General features: G+C 47.5%; 1 protein-coding gene across 25 annotated transcripts in view; it reads right to left on the bottom strand.

The window, feature by feature from the left end:
* Positions 1-23,976, bottom strand: part of LOC117220538 (uncharacterized) — a 175,687-nt gene that overhangs the window by 10,208 nt on the left and 141,503 nt on the right. For 15 of the 25 annotated variants that reach the window (XM_033470576.2, XM_033470578.2, XM_033470575.2 and 12 more), the window contains 3 exons: positions 8,125-23,076; positions 6,948-7,016; positions 3,309-4,298 (listed from right to left, as the gene is read on the bottom strand). The exons of 1 other annotated variant lie outside the window; for it this stretch is intronic. In XM_033470576.2, coding sequence (XP_033326467.2) covers positions 3,309-4,298; positions 6,948-7,016; positions 8,125-23,076 — 16,011 coding nt within the window. The remainder of the gene's footprint in view (positions 1-3,308; positions 4,299-6,947; positions 7,017-8,124; positions 23,077-23,976) is intronic. 9 more of the 25 variants (XM_033470580.2, XM_076518730.1, XM_033470579.2 and 6 more) reach the window with 4 other exon arrangements.

The raw sequence follows: 23,976 nt of genomic DNA, 5'->3' as shown, positions 1-23,976 counted from the left end.
TCGGTTCGAGCAATTCCGAGGCTTTGAGAATGTTTTTAGTGAGCTGTTACAATTACTTGATACGCATGGAGTGTAGAGTATAGCTAATTATGTTATAAGAGTAACCCATGTAATTTTGATGCTCGAAGTAGTATCCCGTGTTTACTTTTACTGGAGATCTCTTGGGGGCCAGGCGAATCGTTGTTGTGTTGATCTTTTTCTCGGAATGAAAGGATTAGTCTCTTTAATTATTGCCAGCCTTATTACCTCATGATCTCTGCATGTGATACACATGTGTAATCATGAAATGCTGTATGCGAGGTCCTGGATGTGTTTAAAAAGAAATATCCTGCTTGTGTGCACACAAAATCAGATTGTTGGAGGACAATATTTTTTACAGATTCAATAGAGATAATTTCATGTTATAGTGTAAATTATATTATTTTAAACAGTAAATCATTCATTTGATTTTAAATTGAATGCTGTACTTCGGAAATCAAATACTCATTTGATTTAAAGTATTCTTAAATAATAATTTATATATATACTCGATGCATATATATATATATATATATATATATATATATATATATATATATATATATACTCGATGCATACATTGAACACTCTCATACCGAGTTTTATTTAATTTTACAATCTGCCTCTGATGCAAGAAAAATGTTTAACACTCGTTTAAAATACAAACTTCTAATATCTCATTTTATACATGAAATGATTAAAAAGTAGTTTATCTTATGCATGAGATTGTTGAAATAAGAATACAATAAAAGTAGTTCATTTGATGTATCTGTTTAGAGGAATAAAAATATCTTATTATCATGATCTATTAAAATAGAAGTATTCCATTTACTAAAATAATGCCATGTTGCCTAAACTAAATTGACTAATGATGAATCATTTACTATTTTAAATAGCATTTAAAAAATATATTTTTCCAAATTGTGTACATCTGTCATTTTCAGTGGGCATTGTAGGAAAAATTAGAGGGGGGATGGAGCAAGCCATTGATATTTCTTTTTGACCTTACAGAAATGTTTTTACACGCCACAATAAGATGTCTAACCATGGATGAACATCAGTGAAAAAAAAGTATGCTAGTCCCAGAAGCCCCTGATTCGCAACTTTATCCGTTCAACCAAATAGGCAAAAATAGGGGGAAGAGAATCTTCCTTTCGAACGAAGCACATTGATCTCGATCACCAAAACACCCTATGAAAAACAGTTCTCATCCCCACTGTAAGTCCACGAAGAATCAGAAAACCGCACAGGTACGCAGATTCACGAACTGCCTTGTCACAAGCTTTGTTTTTCTTTTGCGAGTAGTTATCGTTCTCGTAATTTTGATTCAACGTTCTTCCACCTTGTGCAAATACACCTTTTTGTTAACAGTTGTTATATGCAAGCTTGATATATCATGCAACGCCGTGTGCAAAGAATATGTATAAATTAAGCGAAGATTGTGCTATCGCTTTCTGCTCCTAGCAAAATTAATTAGGCTCTTCTTCCGCCCTCCGCAACAGTTGATTCCGAACATTCATTACACAGATCATTATACGGATTTTAGTGTCTAAGCAATGGTTAGCCAGAACAAGATTAGTATTCATGTTATATACCACATTTGTGTCAATTGATTATTTCGTCGTAGTAGATTTTCAATCAATAGACAATCTATTTAACTGCAACTGTGCAACTGGAACTATCGATCACACTGTTCAACAAATTTTGATTTTCTGTGCATAGTCAACATCGAATACGTTCAAACATAATCCTTCTCTCAACTTTCGCGTGCAATTTAATTACAAGTTCTTACGATTCGAAAAGTTTTGTGTTCAAACAGCGATATTTATGTAATTTTTATTGATATGTTAAATTATTCTGTGAACTTCTCTCAAGAATATGGTACAGTTTAATATTAAAGTGTGAACAAGTATACATTTTTCAAGGATGGTTGAAGTGGAAAGTTATACAAAAATGTACTTTTACTAATTAGTTTACAAGAGACGAGGATCAAGTCTCGTTTTTTCAAAGGCGCTGTATATATTTATAAAATTTTTGATTTGAGAAAGTGAAACTTTTCGATCTGAATTGAAAATCAGCTGTAGCATAGAATCTCTCTTCAAATGAGCCCTCGAATCATCAAAATACAAAGTTCCATTCAAAAAAACAATATTAATCAACTGTTTCTTTACTGTTTAATGCCTACACACAAAATAATTAGCTGTACTATATTATTCTATTTTGGGCAATCTCTAGAATAATTTTACAAAAGCTATTACTCGGTGTCACTAAAAGCTGGATATCGGTGTCCGGGTCTATTTTAATCCAGCGTTTCAGAACCATTATCCTAATATTATTCCTAATCTTCTCATTCAAATTGTCCCAAGTTAGCATCAGCACTATTTGATCCATTTGATCTGTCTGCTCTATTTCATCCATATGATTTGATCTATCTCAAAATTATTCTTTTTTCACACGATTTCCATAATAGCAGTTGTGGCGTAGTGACAGACCTTGTTGACTACAATTTTTTTATCCGATCTCGTCACGAGAATATTTCTTTCTATTTCATTTCTTCCCACAAAACCAATTAGACTATGCTAGAATTTAATTATGTCAAACTGTCTATTGACTCATAATTTAAAACAGTATAATAGACATTTAATTATTGACTCACAATCTAAAACAGTATAATAGACGTTTATTTACTGACTCATAACTTAAAACACTAGTACACTAATACACAGTTTAACATAATTAAATTCTACTATACTAGAATTGGTTTCGCGAAAGAAAAAATTCAAAAGAATATTCTCACGACAAAGTAAAATAAATAAATAAAATAAAAACCTATAGTCGGTAACGATTGTCACTGCGCCACTAGATCAAAGTGGCTTCCACTATGCGACTCTACTCGCGACTACAGCTTCTTCCAACCTTCATTTTCCCACAATTGGCTCGACGTCTACGGCTAAAATTCTATACAAGGTTCGCTGCACGTCTAGACGCACAGCCCAAAATCCGTTGAACAGTGGCATGAATCACGATCGACAGACTCCCAAACTGCCCGCTCCCAAGAGCAGAACACCCCTGCTAGAACAGTGTCTCCCTAGGAAGCTACGTCGGCGAGGATAGAACAGAAAGAGAATAAAACGGTGTGGAGAAAATGGGACGAGGGTGATGTCTATATCATGCACATAAGAAGCGAGATCCACGAGATGAACGCGCTGGCCCGCGGTCTCCCCGTGTCTGCCGTATCACGGTGTATCGAGAGTAAGAACGTTGGATAGCGGGATATGTACATTGCTTACTTAGAAGGTTAGCTGTGAGTGCGGTACCTTGGTCGTCCTCCAACGGGGACAGCTCCGCACCTTCGTGCAGTGCTACATCAGACCCGCTGGAACTGCCCAGCGTACGCCTCTTGCTCGGCGATCTTCTCCTCGGCGGCGGCGAGCCGTCGCTCTCAGTGTCACTGTGCAAATCGTGCCTCGAGCTACCGTTTTTCGGATAAGTGTCCCCGTTCCCGGAGCCGGGCGAGGTGTCCTGCGACACCTGCGACTGGCTCTCCCAGTGCTCGAGCTTCTCACTCTGCCGCCACGGCTCCGAAGCCTCGGCTCTCAGTGCTCTCGCCTGATCGACAACTATCGTGTCCTCGGTCACCGTTCTGACAGTCTGCTCGACTTTGCTGGCACCGAGAGACTCGGTCGCTAGACACCGTACAGTCGTCATCACGGTCTTCACCACGGTCTCGTCGGTCTGTTCAGTCTTCGTTGAAATCGTTGTGCGGGTTATCGTCTGGTTAGCCACGACGCCGCTCTCGTCTCTGTCGGCTATCGCCAGGGCCTCGAATGGATCGGCCATCGTGGCTAAACTGTGCGTCTGCTCTATCTGGGACATCTCTAGCTTCGTCAAGTCGGTTTTCTCCTGGAGATCGTCGGGCGCCTGGATCATTGACTTTGGATCCTCTTCTTTGATCATCGGGCCTATCTCCGGGGAATCCTCTTTGGACACCGCGTTTTGTACGGGGACAGGGACGAGCTCGTTCTCCAGCGGTTTCTTCACCATGATCGGTATCTTACTCTTCGGGCTGGTCTTATCCGGCGAACGGTCCTCGCGCTTCGACTGGTCCGTGGCCTTGTGTTTCGGACTGTACGGCGTGTACGAGGTGTCTTTGAGGTCTAGATGAAAGTCTGTTTTGATGGACGACCTGGTGGAGTGACGCGGGGCGGGAACAGGTTGCTTTGTTGGAGCAGAAGTAGCATGCCTCTCTACAGTCCCATCAATCTCAGCCGAATCATGCCCTGACCCATCCAAAAGGACATGGACAAGAACAGGAACAAGGACATAAAGCACATTGATACACACTAAGAATTTCGATCTCTAGCCCAGCTGCGACAGATGGACTCGAAAAGATTTCAGCGTGTCTGTCTCACGTTACGTAACGTCGGCGTGTGCACGCGCGACGCTTGTAGTAGATACTCGTCCGGCGAGCATCGATCACGGTTCGATCACGGTTCGATCACGGTTCGATCACTCTTGCGCGTGCACGCGTCGTTCTATTGTCTGTGTGCTCGTCTCTTTGTATCGTGTGTATAGGTTTACTGTGTTCGTGTGTATGTGTGTGTGTGTTCGTACGTCTGTGTCGATGTGTCTGCGTGTGCGTGTGTGTGTGCGTGTTCTTTTGTGTGCAGAACACTTTCTACATTTAGTATTTAGTTAGTATCAATACTGCAACAGGATTAGTTTGTTTATAAAAAGAAACACTCAGTTAAATGGTGTCTAATCGTGGCGCCTGAGTCTTACTAAAACGTACCCGGAGCAGCGACGGTCGCAGTCATCGATGATGATGATGATCGTTTTTGCGGGAGAATTTCGGATCGAAAGCGTGTGTCGTGTGGCGATCCGTGGAAGCGAACGATCGGTCTTTACAGTGAAGAATCAGCGGAGAATGATTCAGAGTAATTATGCTACAGAACTAAGAGAAAGAGAACTCAGGGCTAGGCTACCACTTTCAGCTAGTTTCAAGCGCGGTGCTGTCAACGCGAGCCTTCTGTCCAACGATTTCTTCGAGATGCTGGCAGATTTCGTTCGAGGACTTCGCAAGACACTGGGCTTGGGTAGCGGAGCCGGTTACTGTGGCCTGATCAATTTCTGTGCATGTAGTTTATTTTAAAGCATAATCGACTCTATATTTATCGAGTAAGACATTTTCAATTTTTTTATTATTTTATTTTGACTATTTTTGAATAAAAAAGTTTAATATGTATTATTTGATGAATGTAGAGTTAATTACGTTGAAAAATAAACTCAAGGCACAGCAATTGGTCGCTCCACGGCAACCGGGGCCGTTATTCTATTGTGAATCGAACTGTTTCGTTGTTCTGTGGATGTCTCGATGGGACTGCGAGTAATTTTGTGGATGTATGATCATAAATGATGTTCTTTTGTGGAGTTGCAGAAATCTGATACAGGTTTTAAGTACTTTGTGTCGGGGGTGGTCCTTGTGAATTCTTCTCGTTTGTTACGATGAGGTCGAAGATCGAAGAGTTTTCGTACTCTGAATTGAATTCGATTTTTTGAGAATTATCGATCAGCCAATGTGTCACATTTAGTACTATTTTCAGTGTATAGATATTTAGTACTATTTTCAGTGTATAGATATTTAGTACTATTTTCAGTGTATACTTGTTTAGTACACTTTCCAGTGTACATTTATTTAGTACACTTTCCAGTGTACATTTATTTAGTACACTTTTTACTGTACATTTATACAGTATTTATTGTACAGTATTTATTTACTGTACACTTTTTCAGTGTGCTATCACTAGGTTCTTACAAAGTGTCAATATTGACTATAAGTATAGAAGACTATCTTAGCATAATCTGAATTCAGAAAAATAGTGAAGAGTTTGATCAATAGTTTTCATAACCAATTGGCATACTCGAGAACTTCAACTTTCTCAATCAAATATCACAAGAATCTAGACAATTTTACATCTCTCTCAAACAACTACGGTATGACAAAATCGCATAGTCGAAGTGCAAAACTGTGAACACGTTCTAAATTAAGGATATTGCCACTTCTGACCTACGAGAATGATTGATACAGAAAGTACATTGACAAAGTAAATTATAAAATAGTTAGTACTAATAACAGACATTTTGCATCTTCGAATACAAGGAAAACTCACAAGAAACACAGTACCGTACCACTTCGAATTCTACGTCAGACTTTCCAAAACTGACACGGAACTTCATCCCTCGAGATCCTGCCACTAAATTGCTCGTAACACGCATCCAGACGTAGAGCGATTGCATCTAGAGCCGATTGTAAAGCATTCTTATGGTAAATTCTCTCAAATTGTCCCTCAGATTGCGCACAAAAATGGGCACTTTGGGAAGAGCAGGTACGATTATGCGAGCCTCGCAGCTCGTTCTTACAATTGCCGATTGTCAACAATCATAAAAATGATCCGCAAGGCTCGAATAGTCGTATCTCCTCTTCTCAAATTGCCCATTTTCTGTGTACAAGCTTGCAATTTCAGAGAATCCACTGCAATGCACGATATCGTAAAGAAAGTGACGTGCAACGTCGTCGGACCAAATCCGTGAACGCGAAGAGACCGGCAGAGTCCCGGATCGCGTTGACAGCGCCGCATAGACAGAGGATAGAAAAATGGATGATGTCGCGAGCGTCGATGTTATTATACAAATGTAAACGGACGCGTATATTGACAGTCTCGCGTCAATGCCACAAACGAGGTATCTATTTAGTAAGAGACACGTGCGCACAATATTAGTCAGTGTGAAAGCGTCGGCAGGTGCTAACTATGGAAGATAAAGCTAAATATAAATGAGGGCACCAAAATAGAATTCTGCTAACGTATTGATCTTGGGCCTGTGATCTGTGTATACGTGGAACTTCTAGCTCTCGGCTGACCATACGTTACCTGCTTTCGACATCGTGTACGCCTGCTCGGCTAGGCTCTGCGCCCGTCTGGCAGCCTCCTCGGTGACATCTGGAAAAGTCATCGAACAACGATGTGAGCACGATCCGATAATCGCTCGGCGAACATTCAAAGCAATGAACTGACAAAGAGATTAGATGAATGATGGTTTTTCCCTGCATGGCATACCTCGGTTCATGCTTCTCTAGCCGTGGGTTCTCCTGTTAATTCAATGAGATAATAGTAATAATAATAATAGTAAGAATAATAATAATAAGGATAATAATAATAATCATATAATAATAATCGTATTTTCTCTCTCGATTAATCAACGTGTGACGTCTATACGATACGCTAGAATCAACAAAATAAACAACGGATCGGTGAGGAACCAAGATGGCCGCCGCCGCGCGTGGGCGGACACAGATATCGTAATTACTATCATTAAGAACGATCTCTCGGATAATATATATCTATGTATATATATGTTAAAAAATAGCGTAATTAAAAACCTGAAAACATGCATTAAAAGAAAAATTGTTAAGGAAGTTAAGAACGCACAAACTGAAAAAATCAGAACAGCAAATAAATCGAAATCATGTATATCTTTTTCTTTTTTCTCGTATTTTTTCTTTTTCTTTTCTCTTTTGTTTTCTATTTAAATGTTGTTCTACGCTAGATCGTGTATCCTGCCCCGCGTTGTTACACATTTAGGGGGACACTGTCATACTATAAAGTGACAAAGTGTTAACGGATCGGATCCACTGTTATAGCAAGTGAATTGACACATAAGAGACCGCGAACATCTAGATTCCGACAATCGGGTGACGAGAACGTGAGAGAGCACAATAAAATTACGCATTGTTTTCACTCCGCACTTTATAGTACGCGTCCCGGAAATATTACTTTGGTCCTCGTTTCTCGTAAGAGAGACGACAAAAATTAGTACACTAACGAGTGATTGATAATCGGATAGATAGATAGATAGATAGATAGATAAGAGAGATAGAGATAGAGAGTGTTAGGAATTATATTACGAATGACACAGTGCAATGACCGGCGTCCCGGTCACTTTGGTAAACGACTACCAAAAACTTAAGTTACAGAAAAGCGTCAACTTAATTAATCATGTTACACACAGCTGGTATGTAATATGTAGAACGCAATTATTGCAAGATACCTTCGATTCTATTGTCAGTGTACTCGGCGAGACTGGGTGGTGGGGTCGCCGCCGTCCGCACAGACTTTCTTACGACTGTGGTGACGGTTTGCCGTGTGCGAGGCTCGAGGTGCTCTACTTCGCTAGATATCGTGACTACCCTAACCGAACCGTCGTCCGGGCTAACCCTCGGGGAGCTAACTTTCTGTGGAATGCGGGACACCTTCTGCGACTTCACTTCGGTCAACCGAACGTGGACCTCGGACTCGGTGGACATAGGGTCGACGGACCGGGGACTCGAGCTAACTATTGTTTGCGTCACTACCCCCCTATCGCCTGTCCTAACTACCCTAGTCTCGGGGCCCAGTAACCTTTGATTCTCCTGCCAGATTGATTCGTCTAACGCGGAGCCGTGTCTAGGGTCGTCCACGAACATGGTCCTATCGCTTCTGACGACCAGCCTTTGAGCAAGTTGCTCCTTCGCTAACTTGTCGGACTCGTCGACCTTGGTAACCACCCTCTGCGTCCTCTCGACGGTCTCTTTGACCTCGTCGGACAGTTCGTCGCTGTGTTTCCCACCCTTGAACAAGCCAGAGAGGAACCCGCTGCCCTTCTCTTTGGCCTTCTTGCTCTTGTCTTTCACCGCCTCTGCGGTGTCAGCGACTGCTTCGGCACCTGCCGACACCTTCTGCTTCGCCGACTCTGCGCCCTCTTTCACTCCCTTCGACAGTTTCTCTTTGCCCAGTTGGATGCTTTCGGCTACTTCGAGGACTGCTACTTCAGCCTTGCCCTCGGCCTGCTTAGCGCCCTCTGATAATTTCGCCGTCGCGGATCTGCCAGCTTCCGAAGTCTTTTGCAAGCCTGTCGCCACCTTCTCGCTGACCTTCCCGGCCGCGTCTTTCGCAGCAGTGGCAACCTTGTCCTTTGCGTCTCTGACGTCGCTCACGGCTTTGTCTTTAGCAGCTTCGAGGTCCTTCGACTTCTCCTTCGCTGCTCCTCGGAGCTTAGCCTCCTCCTCCTCTGCCTCTTTCTTGGTTTCGTCGAGGAAGTCCTTGACGTCGTCGGTAACCTCTTCGGCTGCGTGCTTCGCGCCCTTGATGAGGCCGGAGAGGAATCCTCCGCCCTTCTCTTTCGCCTTTTTGGCCTTATCTTTCGCCGCGTCTGCGCCCTCGGCGACTGCGTCGACTCCGGACGCGATCTTCTCTTTCACCAGAGTCGCATCCTCTTTGATCTCCTTGGACACCGCGTCCTTCGCGGCCTTCGCCTTGTCTTCGGCTTGCTTGATTCCTGTTGAGGTTTTCTCGGCGACAGCTCTGCCAGCGTCGGACGCTTTCTGGAATCCGTCGGTGATCTTCTCGCCGACTTTATCCTTGGCGTCCTTCACCGAAGCTGTCATCTTCTCTCGAGTGTCTTTCACTTGGCCTTCTGTCTTGTCTTTGGCTGCTTCGACGTCTTTCGCCTTCTGCGAAGCTGCCTCGCGAACTTTGGCCTCCTCCTCGGCCGCCTCCTTCTTCGTCTCGTCGAGGAAGTCTTTGACGTCGTCGGTAACCTCATCAGCAGCGTGCTTCGCGCCCTTTATGAGTCCGGAGAGGAAACCACTGCCTTTCTCTTTCGCTGCTTTAGCCTTTTTAGCGGCTTTGTCCTTGGCAGCTTCTGCTCCTTCTGCAACCGCTGCGGCGCCGGATGATATCTTCTGCTTTGCAGCTTCCGTGTCCTCTTTCACTTCTTTGGACACCTTTTCTTTAGCTGTCTTCGCGCTGTCGGCTGCGTCTTTGGCAGTGGCAGCAGCTTTGGCTTCGACCTGCTTAGCTCCGGTCTTCAGATGTTCAACTGCAGCTTTGCCGGTGTCTGCTACACTTTGCGCGCCGTCCGAGACTTTCTGCGCTACTTTGTCTTTCACATCCTTAGCGCTAGATAAAGCTTGATCCTTTGTACTTTCAACGTCCTTCATCTTCTCCGCAGCTGCTGCGCGAGCTCTGGCCTTCTCCTCCGCTGCATCTTTCTTCGTTTCGTCGAGGAAATCCCTCATGTCTTCGGAGACTTCCTCGGCAGCGTGCTTCGCACCTTTGATCAGGCCAGAGATCAGTCCACCGCTCTTCTCCTTCGCCTTCTTTGCCTCTTTAGCGGCTTTGTCCTTCGCAGCCTCTGCAGTGTCTGCTACTTTGTCTACTCCGGATACGGCTTTATCTTTCACCAAAGTTGCGTCCTTCTTGATCTCCTCGGATACCTTGCCGGCTGCGTCCTTGACGCCAACTGCTAGGTCTTTGACTGCTGCCTCTGCCATTTTAGCAGTGCCCACAGCTTTCTCACCAGCATCGGATACTTTCTGTACTCCAGCAGCTGCTGTGTCACTGACCTTCTCTTTGACGTCCGTCACTGCTGTGGAGACTTTGCCTTTAGCGTCGCTGAGATCGGCTGCTGCCTTGTCCTTCATGGCTTCCAACTCTTTAGCTCTTTTGGCAGCTGCTTCGCGAGCTTTAGCCTCTTCTTCAGCAGCCTCCCTTCGCGTTTCTTCGAGGAATCCCTTGACATCGTCGGAGACATCATCAGCTGTGTGTTTGGCTCCTTTGAACAGTCCAGAAAGGAAGCCACTGCCCTTTTCTTTGGCTTTCTTGGCTTCCTTTGCAGCTCTGTCTGTTGCTGCCTCTGCACCGTCCACGACAGCTTCTACGCCGGATGACACCTTGCTCTTCACCACCTCAGCGTCCTCTTTAATTTCTTTGGACACTTTGTCTTTCGTGTCCTTGGCTCCGTCGACTATGTGCTGTGCTGCTGACTTTGTCTTGTCCTGGATCGCTTTAGCTCCGTCGGTGACCTTTTCACCGACAGCTTTGCCAGTGTCAGACACTTTCTGAACACCGTCTGAAACCTTGTCAGTGATTTTATCCTTTACGTCCTTTGCATCCGTGACGATTTTGTCCTTTGCATCCTTTGCTTCAGCTACCACCTTGTCTTTGGCTGCTTCAGCATCTTTCACCTTCTCAGCAGCTGCGTCACGAAGTCTATCCTTCTCTTCAGAGGCTTCTCTCTTCGTCTCGACGAGGAACTCCATGACATCGTCGGAGACCTCATCAGCTGCGTGCTTTCCTCCCTTGAACAATCCAGAGAGGAAGCCGCTGCCCTTCTCTTTGGCCTTTTTAGCCTCCTTCGCTGCTTTATCTTTCGCAGCCTCTGCGCTGTCAGCAACTGCAGCCACACCAGATGCGACCTTGTCCTTTGCGATGGCAGCATCTTCTTTAATTTCTTTCGCTGCGGCATCCTTTGCAGCCTTAGCTCCATCAGCTACCTTCTGTGCTGCTATTTCCGTCTTGTCTTTGACATCCTTAGCTCCATCTGCGATCTTCTCACCAGCTGCCTTGCCAGTATCTGCTACCTTTTGTGCTCCATCTTGAACTTTCTCGCTGACCTTGTCCTTCACATCTTTAGCTGTTGCAACAACTTTATCTTTACCAGATTTTACATCGTCGACAACTTTGTCTTTAGCAGCTTCAACGTCTTTTGCTTTTTGTGCTGCTGCTTCCTTTAATTTCGCCTCTTCTTCAGCAGCTTCCTTCTTGGTTTCATCCCAGAACTCCTTAACGTCATCAGACATCTCGTCCGCAGACTGCTTTGCTCCTTTGAACAAGCCAGAGAGGAAGCCACTACCTTTCTCCTTCGCTTTTTTGGCTTCCTTAGCTGCTTTGTCCTTTGCAGCTTCTGCGCTCTCTGCAACTGTGTCGACTCCAGTAGAAACCTTGCTTTTAACAGCCTCTGTGTCTTCCTTAACTTCTTTCGTAACTTTATCTTTCGCTGTCTTGATATCATCAGCTACTGCTTGCGCGGCAGACTTGACTTTGTCTTCGGCTTTTTTGGTTCCCTCCACCACCTTCTCACCGACAGCCTTGCCAGCGTCGGATATTGTTTGCGCTCCACCTGCTACCTTGTCGGTGACCTTCTCTTTAACATCTTTCGCTGTAGCAGTAACTTTGTCCTTGGCGTCCTTAACATCAGCCACTGCTTTGTCTTTGACTGTTGTAGCATCCTTCAACTTCTCTGCCGCAGCCTCTTTCAATCTTGCTTCTTCGTCAGCTGCCTCTTTCTTCGTCTCATCAAGGAAATCAGTGACGTCTTCAACTACCTCGTCTGCAGCGTGCTTTGCTCCTTTAAATAGACCAGAAAGGAAGCCGCTACCTTTCTCCTTCGCCTTCTTAGCTTCTTTTGCAGCGTTTTCTTTCGTCGACTCTGCAGTATCAGCGATTGCATCAACGCCCGAAGACACTTTGTCCTTCACTGCCTCTGCATCCTCTTTAACTTTATCTTTTGCAGTTGTGGCAGCGTCGGTTACTTGCTGAACAGCTGTCTTCGTTTTCTCTTCAGCCTGTTTCGCTCCCTCAGAGATCTTCTCCCCAGTTGCTTTGCCAGCGTCGGCCACCATTTGAACTCCACCAGCGACCTTCTCAGTAACCTTATCCTTAGCATCTTTCACGCTAGCGGAGACCTTATCTGCTGCAGCCTTTCCTTCAGCTACAACCTTATCTTTCACACCTTCGGCCTCTTTCGACTTCTCGGCTGCTGCTCCCTTCAATTTCGCTTCTTCCTCAGCAGCCTCCTTCTTGGTATCATCAAGGAACTCTTTCACGTCTTCTGATACCTCATCGGCTGCGTGTTTCGCTCCCTTGATCAGGCCAGAAAGAAAGCCGCCGCTCTTCTCTTTCGCTTTCTTTGCCTCCTTTGCTACCTTATCCTTCGCGGCGTCTAAACTCTCAGCAGTCGCATCCACCCCGGACGCAACCTTCTGCTTCACTGCTGCGGCATCCTCTTTGATCTCAGTTGCCAGTTTGTCTTTCGCTGACTTAGCACCGACAGCGACGTCTTTGACACTTTCCTTTACTTTAGCCTCTGTCGTTTTACCTGTCTCTGTGATCGTTTCGCCAACAGCCTTGCCTGCATCTGCCACTTTATCAACACCTGCGGACACCTTCTCGCTGATCTTGTCCTTGGTGTCCTTCACCGTCGCCACAGTTTTGTCTTTAGCTTCAACCACTTTATCCTTCGTCTGGTCCACACCATCGACCACTTTGCCAGCAGCCTGCTTTGCTTTGTCTTCGACAGACTTTCCAACCTCGGCTGCCTTCTGGACTCCGTCGGACACCTTGTCGCTAACTTTGTCCTTGGCGTCTTTCGCAGCAGTGGCAATCTTGTCAGCTGCATCCTTCGCACCAGCTACTGCCTTATCTTTCGCCATTTCCACGTCTTTGGCCTTCTCAGCTGTTGCATCCCGAAGTCTAGCTTGCTCTTCCGATGCCTCCCTCTTCGTCTCATCCAGGAAGTCCTTGACGTCATCTGTAGCGTCCTCGACAGCATGCTTGGCTCCTCTGAACAAGCCAGAGAAGAAGTTGCCGCCTTTGTCTTTAGCTTTCTTCGCCTCCTTCGCGGTGGCGTCCTTTGCAGATTCTACGCCCTCGGCAGCAGCCTCCATTCCTGAAGAGATTTTCCTCTTCACAGCTTCAGTGTCCTCTTTGATTTCTTTGGACGCTTTGTCTGCTGCGTCCTTGACGCTGTCGCTGACGCCTTTAGCAGTGGCCTGTATCTTATCTTCAGTCTGTTTAACACCTTCGGATACCTTCTCGCCAACAACCTTTCCAGCGTCTGCTACCTTCTGGACTCCGTCGCTGATCGTTTTAGCTGCCTTGTCTTTACCATCCTCTGCTGCAACAACGATCTTGTCTTTAACGTCTTCCAGACCAGCGGCTGCTCTATCCCTCGCGTGCGCAACCTCCTCCAACTTTTCTTCAGCAGTTTCCTGAGCTCTGGTCTTCTCCTCTGACGCTTCCCTCTTCATCTCGTCGAGGAAGTCCGTCATGTGGTCGCTAGCCTCATCAGCCGAGTGCTTTGCTCCCTTGAACAGTCCCGAGAAGAAGTTGCTGCCCTTCTCTTTTGCTTTCTTCCCCTCCGTTGTAGCTTTATCAGCTGCAGTCTCAACTCCGTCAGCAACTGCACCGAATCCCGATGCAACCTGTTCTTTCACGATGGTTGCATCTTCTTTAACTTCTTTCGAAACTTTGTCCTTTGCAGCCTTAGCGCCATCGACGACTTTCTGAGCAACCGTCTCTGTCTTTTCTTTAACATCCTTAGCTCCGTCAGAGATCTTCTCACCGGCTGCTTTGCCAGCATCAGACACTTTCTGCACTCCATCCTGGACTTTATCCTTGACATCCTTGGCAGCGGTAGAAACCTTATCTTTCACGCCTTTGATATCGTCTACCACTTCGTCCTTCGCTGCCTTGGCATCCTTCAATTTCTTAGCAGCAGCCTCTCGCGCCTTCGCGTCCTCTTCAGCAGCTTCCTTCTTCGTCTCGTCAACGAAATCATGGATGTCGTCTGCCACGTCATCAACTGCGTGCTTCGCACCCTTCAGCAACCCGGAGAAGAAGCCGCTGCTCTTTTCCTTAGCCTCCTTAGCTTCCTTGGCAGCCTTGTCCTTCGCTGCGTCCACAGAGTCGGACACAGCCGTCACTCCAGACGACACTTTGTCTTTCACTGCTTCGGCGTCCTTCTTCAGCTCTTTCGATGCTTTATCTTTTGCATCTTCGACACCTTCGGCGATACCTTTGCCCACCTCCTGCACTTTAGTGCCAGCTTGTTTCGCCCCAGCTGCCACTGCCTCGCCAGCCGCTTTACCAGCTTCTGACGTCTTCTGAACTCCATCGGACACCTTCTCCGCGACGAAGTCAGAGGCTCCTTTTACAGTCGCAGCAGTTTTCTCCTTCGCAGCCTTTGCATCTGCTACTGCTGCGTCCTTTGCCTTTGTTGATTTTTTCTTGGTCTCGTCAACGAGGTCTTTAACGTCCTCGGACACCTCGTCAGCAGTTTGCTTAGCTCCTTTGAAGAGCCCAGAGAGGAACCCGCTGCCTTTCTCCTTCGCCTTTTTGGATTCCTTCGCAGCTTTGTCCTTTGCTGCCTCTGCGCCTTCAGCGACAGTGTCCACCGCTGATGAAACCTTATCCTTGACAGCTTCCGCGTCTTTTTTTATTTCTTGAGCTACCTTATCCTTCGTTGTCTTGGCGCCATCCACTATCCCATGCGCTGTTGCCTTCGCTGCGTCCTCAGCCTGCTTGGCGCCTTCGGACATCTTCCGAGCACCTTCAGCCATCTTCTCGTCAACCTTGGCCTTAGCATCCTTAGCTGCTCCAGCGACCTTGTCTTTGGCTTTCTCTACGTCAGACACGGTTTTGTCCTTCGCTTGCTCGGCTTCCTTCAGCTTCTCGGCAGCTGCATCTCGCAATTTAGCTTCCTCTTCAGCAGCCTCCTTCTTCGTATCATCCAAAAATTCCTTCATGTCTTCAGAAACGTCCTCAGCTGCATGTTTAGCGCCCTTGAAGAGACCTGACAGGAAGCCACTGCCTTTCTCCTTCGACTTCTTAGCTTGTTTCACGGTCTCAGCGCTGTCAGCAACAACTGCGTCTACCCCTGATGAGACCTTCTGTTTCGCTAATTCTGCGTCTTCTTTTATCTCTTTAGACACTTTGTCCTTCCCTTTCTTGATGCTGTCGGACACTTCTCCTGCCGCAGCCTTTGCTGCAGCTTCAGTCTGCTTGGCGCCGTCTGACAGTGTGTCTCCAACAGACTTGCCCGCGTCAGACACCTTCCGAACGCCATCGGCTACAGTTCCGCTGATCTTGTCCTTCGTGTCAATCGCAGTTGATGCTACTTTCTCCTTAGCCTGGTCTAAGCCTGACAGTGCTTTGTCCTTCACCACAACAGCACTGTCGACAACATCTTTGGCAGTCGTTTGGGCCTTGGCAGCGGTCTCCTTGGCAGTCTCGGCGACCTTCTGGCCAACAGCCTTGCCATCGTCAGAAAGTTTCTGCATTGCATCAGAAGCTTTCTGAGTGACTTCGTCTTTCGCGTCTTTCACAGCGGATGCTGCTTTGTCTTTAGTCTGTTTAGCATCGGCTATTGCGCTGTCTTTGGCAGTCTCGATGTCTTTTATCTTCTTGGCGGCCATTTCACGTGCTCGGGCTTCCTCTTCAGATGCCTCTCTCTTCGTTTCGTCAAGGAAATCCTTGACGTCATCGGAAACCTCGTCAGCAGCGTGCTTTGTGCCTTTGAACAGCCCAGAGAGAAAACCGCTGCCCTTTTCTTTGGCTTTCTTGGCTTCCTTTGCAGCTTTGTCTTTTGCTGCCTCAGCACCGTCCACGACTGCATCTACCCCGGATGAAACCTTGCTCTTCACCACCTCAGCGTCCTCTTTAATTTCTTTGGACACTTTGTCTTTCGTGTCCTTGGCACCGTCGGCTACGTGCTGTGCTGCTGACTTTGTCTTGTCCTGGATCGCTTTAGCTCCGTCGGTGACCTTTTCACCAACAGCTTTGCCAGTGTCAGACACTTTCTGAACACCGTCTGACACCTTGTCACTGATTTTATCCTTCACGCCCTTTGCATCCGTGACGATTTTGTCCTTCGCATCCTTTGCTTCGGTTACTGTCTTGTCTTTGGCTGCCTCAACATCTTTCACCTTCTCAGCAGCTGCGTCGCGAAGTCTGTCCCTCTCTTCGGAAGCTTCTCTCCTTGTCTCGTCAAGGAACTCCTTGACGTCGTCGGAGACGTCATCAGCTGTGTGCTTGGCTCCCTTGAACAATCCAGAAAGGAAGCCGCTGCCCTTCTCCTTGGCTTTTTTCGCTTCCTTCGCTGCTTTGTCCTTCGCAGCTTCTGCACCTTCAGCAACAGCATCTACTCCAGATGCAACCTTCTCCTTCACTGCTTCGGCGTCCTCTTTGATTTCTTTGGACACTTTGTCCTTTGTGTCTTTTGCACCGTCCACTAGTTGCTGTGCTGTTGACTTTGTTTTATCGTGCATCTCTTTAGCTCCGTCAGAGATCTTTTCGCCGACTGCTTTACCAGTGTCAGACACCTTCTGAGCTCCATCCGTGACCTTCTGACTGACCTTATCCTTCAAGTCCTTCGCATCTGCGACGACTTTGTCTTTCGCATCTTTAACATCAGCCACTGCTTTGTCTTTTGCTGCCTCGGCATCTTTGGTCTTCTGAGCGATTGTGTCTTGAACTTTGTCCTTTTCTTGAGATGCCGCTCTCTTGGTCTCGTCGAGGAGCTCTTTAGCGTCGTCCGATACCTCGTCAGCCGTGTGTTTGGCTCCCTTGAACAAGCCAGAGAGGAAGCCACTGCCCTTCTCTTTGGCCTTCTTCGCTTCCTTCGCTGCTTTGTCCTTCGCAGCTTCTGCACTGTCAGCGACTGCTCCTATTCCAGACGCAACCTTCTGTTTAACTGCGTCAGCGTCTTCTTTGACTTCTTTGGAAACTTTATCCTTCGCAACCTTGACACCGGTCGCTACGTCTTGCGCCACTGACTTCGCTTTGTCTTCGGCCTGCTTTGCTCCCTTAGCTGCTTTGTCTTTAGCAGCCTCTGCGCTATCAGCGACAGCAGACACTCCGGATGCGATCTTATCTTTCACGATAGCAGCATCTTCCTTGATCTCCTTCGAAACTGTATCCTTGGCTGTCTTGGCGCCGTCGACCACCTTTTGGGCTGCTGTTGCAGTCTTATCTTTAACTTCTTTAGCACCTTCGGCGATCTTTTCACCTGCTGCCTTGCCGACATCAGTTACTTTCTGAGCTCCATCGTGGGCCTTCTCGCTGACCTTGTCTTTGACATCCTTTGCAGCAGTAATGACTTTGTCTTTGCCAGCTTTTAGATCCTCTGCAATTTTATCTTTAGCAGCGTCTGCGTCTTTGGCTTTCTCTGCTGCTGCCTCTTTCAATTTAGCCTCCTCTTCAACTGCCTCCTTCTTCGTTTCTTCAAGGAAGTCGGTGACGTCATCGGCAACCTCTTCAGCCGCGTGTTTGGCGCCTTTGAAGAGGCCAGAAAGGAAACCGCCGCTCTTCTCTTTTGCCTTTTTCGCTTCCTTTGCTGCTTTGTCTTTCGCAGCTTCTGCACCATCGCCGACTGCGTCGACCGTAGAGGATACTTTCTGCTTCATCGTTTGGGTACCATCCTTGAGGTCCTTGGAAAGTTTATCTGCTGCGTCCTTGGCGTCGGCGGTTGTCGCCTTTGCCTTATCTTCAGCCTGTTTGGCAGTCTCTGAGATCTTCATGCCAGCAGCTTTACCAGCATCAGAGACTTTCCGTGCTCCGTCAGATATGCCCTCGCCAATTTTAGTCGCAGTGTCCTTCGCAGTTTCCGAAACTTTGTCCTTGGCGTCTTTCAAGTCTGCCACAGCCTTGTCCTTTCCTGTCTCAATCTGTTTCAATTTATCTTTAGCAGCTTGCTCGGCTTTAGCCTTCTCATCGGTTGCCTCTTTCTTCATTTCGTCGAGGAAGTCCTTGACGTCATCGGCAGCTTCATCCGCAGTATGTTTTGTACCCTTGAAGAGGCCGGAGAGGAAGCCACTGCCCTTTTCTTTGGCTTTCTTGGCTTCCTTTGCTGCTTTGTCCTTTGCTGCCTCAGCACCGTCTAGGACTGCATCTACGCCGGTTGATATCTTTCTCTTCACCAGCCCAGCGTCCTCTTTAATTTCTTTGGACACTTTGTCTTTCGTGTCCTTGGCTCCGTCGGCTACGTGCTGTGCTGCTGACTTTGTCTTGTCCTGGATCGCTTTAGCTCCGTCGGTGACCTTTTCACCAACAGCTTTGCCAGTGTCAGACACTTTCTGAACACCGTCTGACACCTTGTCACTGATTTTATCCTTCACGTCCTTTGCACCGGTGACGATTTTATCCTTCGCATCCTTTGCTTCGGTTACCGTCTTGTCCTTGACTGCCTCAGCATCTTTCACCTTCTCAGAAGCTGCGTCGCGAAGTCTGTCCCTCTCTTCGGAAGCTTCTCTCTTTGTCTCGTCAAGGAACTCCTTGACATCGTCGGAGACCTCATCAGCTGTGTGCTTGGCTCCCTTGAACAATCCAGAAAGGAAGCCGCTGCCCTTCTCCTTGGCCTTTTTCGCTTCCTTCGCTGCTTTGTCCTTCGCAGCTTCTGCACCCTCAGCAACAGCATCCACACCAGATGCAACCTTCTCTTTGACTGCATCGGCGTCCTCTTTGATTTCCTTGGACACCTTGTCCTTCGCAGTTTTCACACCCTCTGTTACTCCTTTGGCTGCTGCTTTCGTCTTATCTTCAACTTGAGCAGCTCCCTCGGATAATTTCTCACCAACTGCCTTGCCAGCGTCTGCTACTTTTTGCGCACCCTCCGACACCTTCTTGTCCACTTTGTCCTGAGCGTCCTTCGCAACATCGATCACTTTATCTTTAGCGTCTTTCATCTCTGCTGCAACCTTCTCCTTTGCTGTCTGAGCATCCTTGGCTTTCTTGGATGCCGCGTCTCGGAGTTTAGCCTCTTCGTCAGCTGCTTCTTTCTTCGTCTCATCAACGAATTCCTTGACATCATCCGCCACTTCATCGGCTGCGTGCTTTCCTCCCTTGAACAAACCAGAGAGGAAGCCGCTGCCCTTCTCTTTGGCCTTTTTAGCCTCCTTCGCTGCTTTATCTTTCGCAGCCTCTGCGCTGTCAGCAACTGCAGCCACACCAGATGCGACCTTGTCCTTTGCGATGGCAGCATCTTCTTTCATTTCTTTCGCTGCGGCATCCTTTGCAGCCTTAGCTCCATCAACTACCTTCTGTGCTGCTATTTCCGTCTTGTCTTTGACATCCTTAGCTCCGTCCGCGATCTTCTCACCAGCTGCCTTGCCAGTATCTGCCACTTTTTGTGCTCCAGTTTGAACTTTTTCGCTGACTTTGTCCTTCACATCCTTAGCTGTTGCAACAACTTTATCTTTACCAGATTTTACATCATCGACAAGTTTGTCTTTAGAGGCTTCAGCCTCTTTTGCTTTCTGAGCAGCAGCTTCCTTTAATCTCGCCTCCTCTTCGGCAGCCTCCCTCTTGGTTTCATCCAAGAACTCCTTAACGTCATCAGACACCTCGTCCACAGACTGCTTTGCTCCTTTGAACAAACCAGAAAGGAAACCACTTCCTTTCTCCTTCGCTTTCTTGGCCTCCTTAGCTGCTTTGTCCTTTGCAGCTTCTGCGCTCTCTGCAACTGCAGCCGCTCCGGACGCAACCTTATCTTTCACAATGGTGGCATCTTCTTTAACCTCTTGCGAAACTGCATCCTTTGCAGTCTTGGCGCCATCGACTACCTTCTGAGCTGCTGTCTCTGTTTTACCTTTCACTTCTTTAGCACCGTCAGCGATCTTCTCACCTGCTGCTTTACCAGCATCGGCCACCTTCTTCGCTCCATCGTGAACTTTCTCGCTGACCTTGTCCTTAGCGTCCTTTGCAGTGGCAACAACTTTATCTTTACCGGATTTTACATCATCCACAAATTTGTCTTTAGTGGCTTCAGCGTCTTTTGCTTTTTGAGCTGCTGCTTCCTTTAATTTCGCCTCTTCTTCAGCAGCTTCCTTCTTGGTTTCATCCAAGAACTCTTTAACGTCATCCGATACCTCATCAGCTGCGTGTTTTGCTCCCTTGAACAACCCAGAAAGAAAACCGCCGCTTTTCTCTTTTGCTTTCTTCGCTTCCTTTGCTGCTTTCTCTTTTGCAGCTTCGGCACTATCAGCAACTGCGTCCACTCCAGACGCGACCTTGTCCTTCACCAGATCAGCATCCTTTTTAACTTCTTTCGCAGCAGCATCCTTCGTTGCCTTTGCACCGTCAACTACTTCTTGAGTCGCCGCCACTGCCTTCTCCTTGACATCTTTGGCTCCCCCGGAGATCTTCTCTCCAGTGACTTTGCCAGCATCGGACACCTTCTGCACACCGTCTTGGACCTTGCCACTGACCTTGTCCTTCGCGTCCTTCGCTGCGAGAACAACGACGTCCTTCCCTTCCTTCGCGTCAGCTACTACCTTATCTTTTTTGGTCTCCGCATCTTTGACCTTCTCAGCTGCTTTGTCACGAAGTTTGCTTTCCTCTTCAGCTGCTTCTTTCTTGGTGTCGTCCAAGAACTCTTTAACATCCTCCGACACCTCGTCGGCAGCGTGTTTCGCACCCTTGAAGAGCCCGGACAGAAAACCACTGCCCTTTTCCTTCGCTTTCTTAGCGTCATCCTGGACCTCTTTCGATAATTTACTCGCCTCTGTTTTTGCCTCGTCGGCGACGCCTTTGCCTGTCTCCTGAACCTGATGGGTAGCGTCTAAAGTAGCAGTCGCAATGTTCTGCGTATCCTCCAAGAACTTGGCAGTGGTCTCCCGAAGAGCTTTGTCGACAGGCTTGGTCTCTTCAGGCGCCGCGCTCTTTTCACGCGACCTGCTCCTCGAGTCTCTGGACAGTTTCGGACTCCTGAACATGCCGAGAATTCCGACTCCCTTGTCCTTATCAGCAGGCTCTGGCTCAGGCACCTTAGCAGGTTTCTGTACCTCATCGGCGTGATGCAAACTCTCCGCAGTCTTGCGAACGTCGTCCAAAAACGCAGCGGTCGCGTGTCTCGTCTCCTCGTCGCCGCTGTCGAACGACGTATCCTTGGAAGAGCTCTTCTCCCTGGACGCGCTCCTCTTCTTGCTCTTCAGCTTCGGGCTCTTGAACATGCTGAAGAACCCTCCAGCCTTGTCTTTACCATCCTCGCCTTCTTTCTGCCCCTCAATCGGCTCCTTCTGCCTCTCTAGACTTCTCTCCTTCGCTTCTGCTTTTCCATTCATGTCCTTCTGCGGAGTTCGTCTGTCGATCTCCGATCTCTTCTGGACCTCCGCGATGTCGTACGAGTGCCCGTTCAGCTTGTCCTTGGGCGTGTCGTCGTACCGGACGTGCGAGACGAAGGTGCGCACCTCGTCCTTGACAACGGAAGGCTTCTCCTCGACCTTGGCCGGCGTCATCGTGCTGTCGGCAAGTTTCCTCGTGTCGTCCAGCAGCTTCCCCGTGGCGATTCTGACCTCCTCGTCACCGCTGTCGAAGGAGGACTCCTTGGACTTCTTCAGCTTCTTCTCCTTCGACTTGGGGCTCTTGAAGATGCCGAAGAACCCGCTGCCTTTCTCTTTTTCTTGGTCCTCGGCGGTCGCATCCGCCACGCTGTCCGGAGCGTCTTTGCTAGCCACTGCCGCTTCGTGCTTCGTTTCCCGCTTCTCATCCGGTTGCATAATCGCCGCGGTTCTCCTGGAGTCGTCCAGGAACTGCAAGGTAGCCAGCTTGACGTCCGGACCGAGCGTGGTTTCCGTGATCACGATGTCTGTTCGGGTTTCTGGCGCCGCGACAGGAGCTTTGACTTCCTCGTCGCCGCTGTCGAAGGATGCGTCCTTGGACCCAGCTTTACCCTTCTTCAGCTTCGATCCTTTGAAGATCCCCGACAGTATACCACCGCTCTTCTCCTTCGACTTCTTAGCTTCCTCCTCTTGTTCCTCGTCTGGCACAGCGTACTGAGCGGTGTAAACGCCTTCGTAAGCGGATATTGGTTTGTCACCGGCGAGTTTCGTGTCTTTTGGAATGTGTTTCTGTCTCGGCTCGTCCTGCTGCTTGGGCTCTTTCGTTTTCCCCGGCGAGCCCTTCGCCGCGTCCTTCGGAGGACTCGCAGGCGCCGTCAGCTTCTCGTCGATCTCCTTACCTTCTTTCGACATCAGCTCCTTCGCGCTGACTGTCGTCTGTTTACCGTCCGAGGCCGCGTCTTTCGGCGAAGTTTGGTCGACTTCTTTGACGGTGATCGTCTGCGTGATCACCGGCGGCTCACCCGTTTTACCGTCACTAACCGAAACCACGGTTTTCGAAGCGACTATCGTCACGCCCTTATCGCCCTTGCCGTCGCGGACGTAACGTTGCTTGATTATGGTCGGCTCGACCACCGGCACGCCCTCCGTAACCGGTCGCGTTAAAACAACGGCTTTCTTATCTGTCTGCGGCCTATCGCCTAACTGTTCCCTAACGAAACTTTGAACTACAGCACCTCTTGCCTCTTTATCATCGTCCCGCGCATCATCATCATCATCATCACAAACCACCGACCACCCTTCCTTCGCTAACTTCCCCTTCTCTTTCTCCGCGTCTGCTATTACACCTGTTAATTAAGTATCACATATTTTAGGCATCTGTAAACGTGGCAAAATAAGAAGAACACATTTGTTTGATTTGATTTTCTTATTATTTTAATTTGTTTGCTTTGCTTTGTTTTTTTTTTGTTTTTTAGAATTGAGATTGCGACGAAACGTTCGCTTCGTCATGATTAGTGTAAAGCCAGCTTTCACGGCATTGCTGTTTTGTTTTGAGAATTCAGCGGTTAGACTCTCGTGTGTGGTTTTATTGTGCATCGAGTGGTATTTTTTTTTTTTTTTTGTGCTATGGACCAGCTATCCAAGGATGTGTACTCTCTTTCGGCAATGGTTCGTTCTTTTCTTTTTCTTTTTTTTTTGCTCGGAAACCGAATTTTTGTGCGGTCGCACGACGATTTTCGAATTTTTGTTCGCGCGGTGTTTTATTGTTTGTTTCGGGATCGATGTAATTTCGTCGTAATTCCGAATTCGAGTTCTCAGATGAAAACAGTAAGCGAAAGGAAAGTACCACGGTCAGAAACAATTTCGAATCTCGGGGGCGTTCTCCCCCGGAGCAGAAAGATCGCGTTCTTGTCAAGCATAATGTCCCAAAAATGTATTCTGGGTTACGGACGAATGCTCGCTGGAACGTGTTCTTCTCCTTCGTTTTAATATAAAAGACGACCATGATCGTAACGGTTAAAAAATTATCAGCGATTTCTTTATCGCATAAACCGTGAAAGTCCGGCGCAAGTGAAATCCAATTAAATAAAAGTGACGTGAAAAAACAGCTGCACGAAATCACGTTCTTTCCTCGAACACCATTCGTTTAATAACCCAGAAATCATTTCAAAGCGCTGCCCTCCGGAAGAGGATGCCCCCGAATGTTGCCAATTCGATGGAAACGAAACAAACGTGATCAATCGATC

Source organism: Megalopta genalis, chromosome 2 (assembly GCF_051020955.1).
Source record: "Megalopta genalis isolate 19385.01 chromosome 2, iyMegGena1_principal, whole genome shotgun sequence".
Taxonomy (NCBI): Eukaryota; Metazoa; Arthropoda; class Insecta; order Hymenoptera; family Halictidae; genus Megalopta; species Megalopta genalis.
Note: the sequence above shows the minus strand (reverse complement) of the source record. Positions and strands in the feature narration are given on the sequence as shown.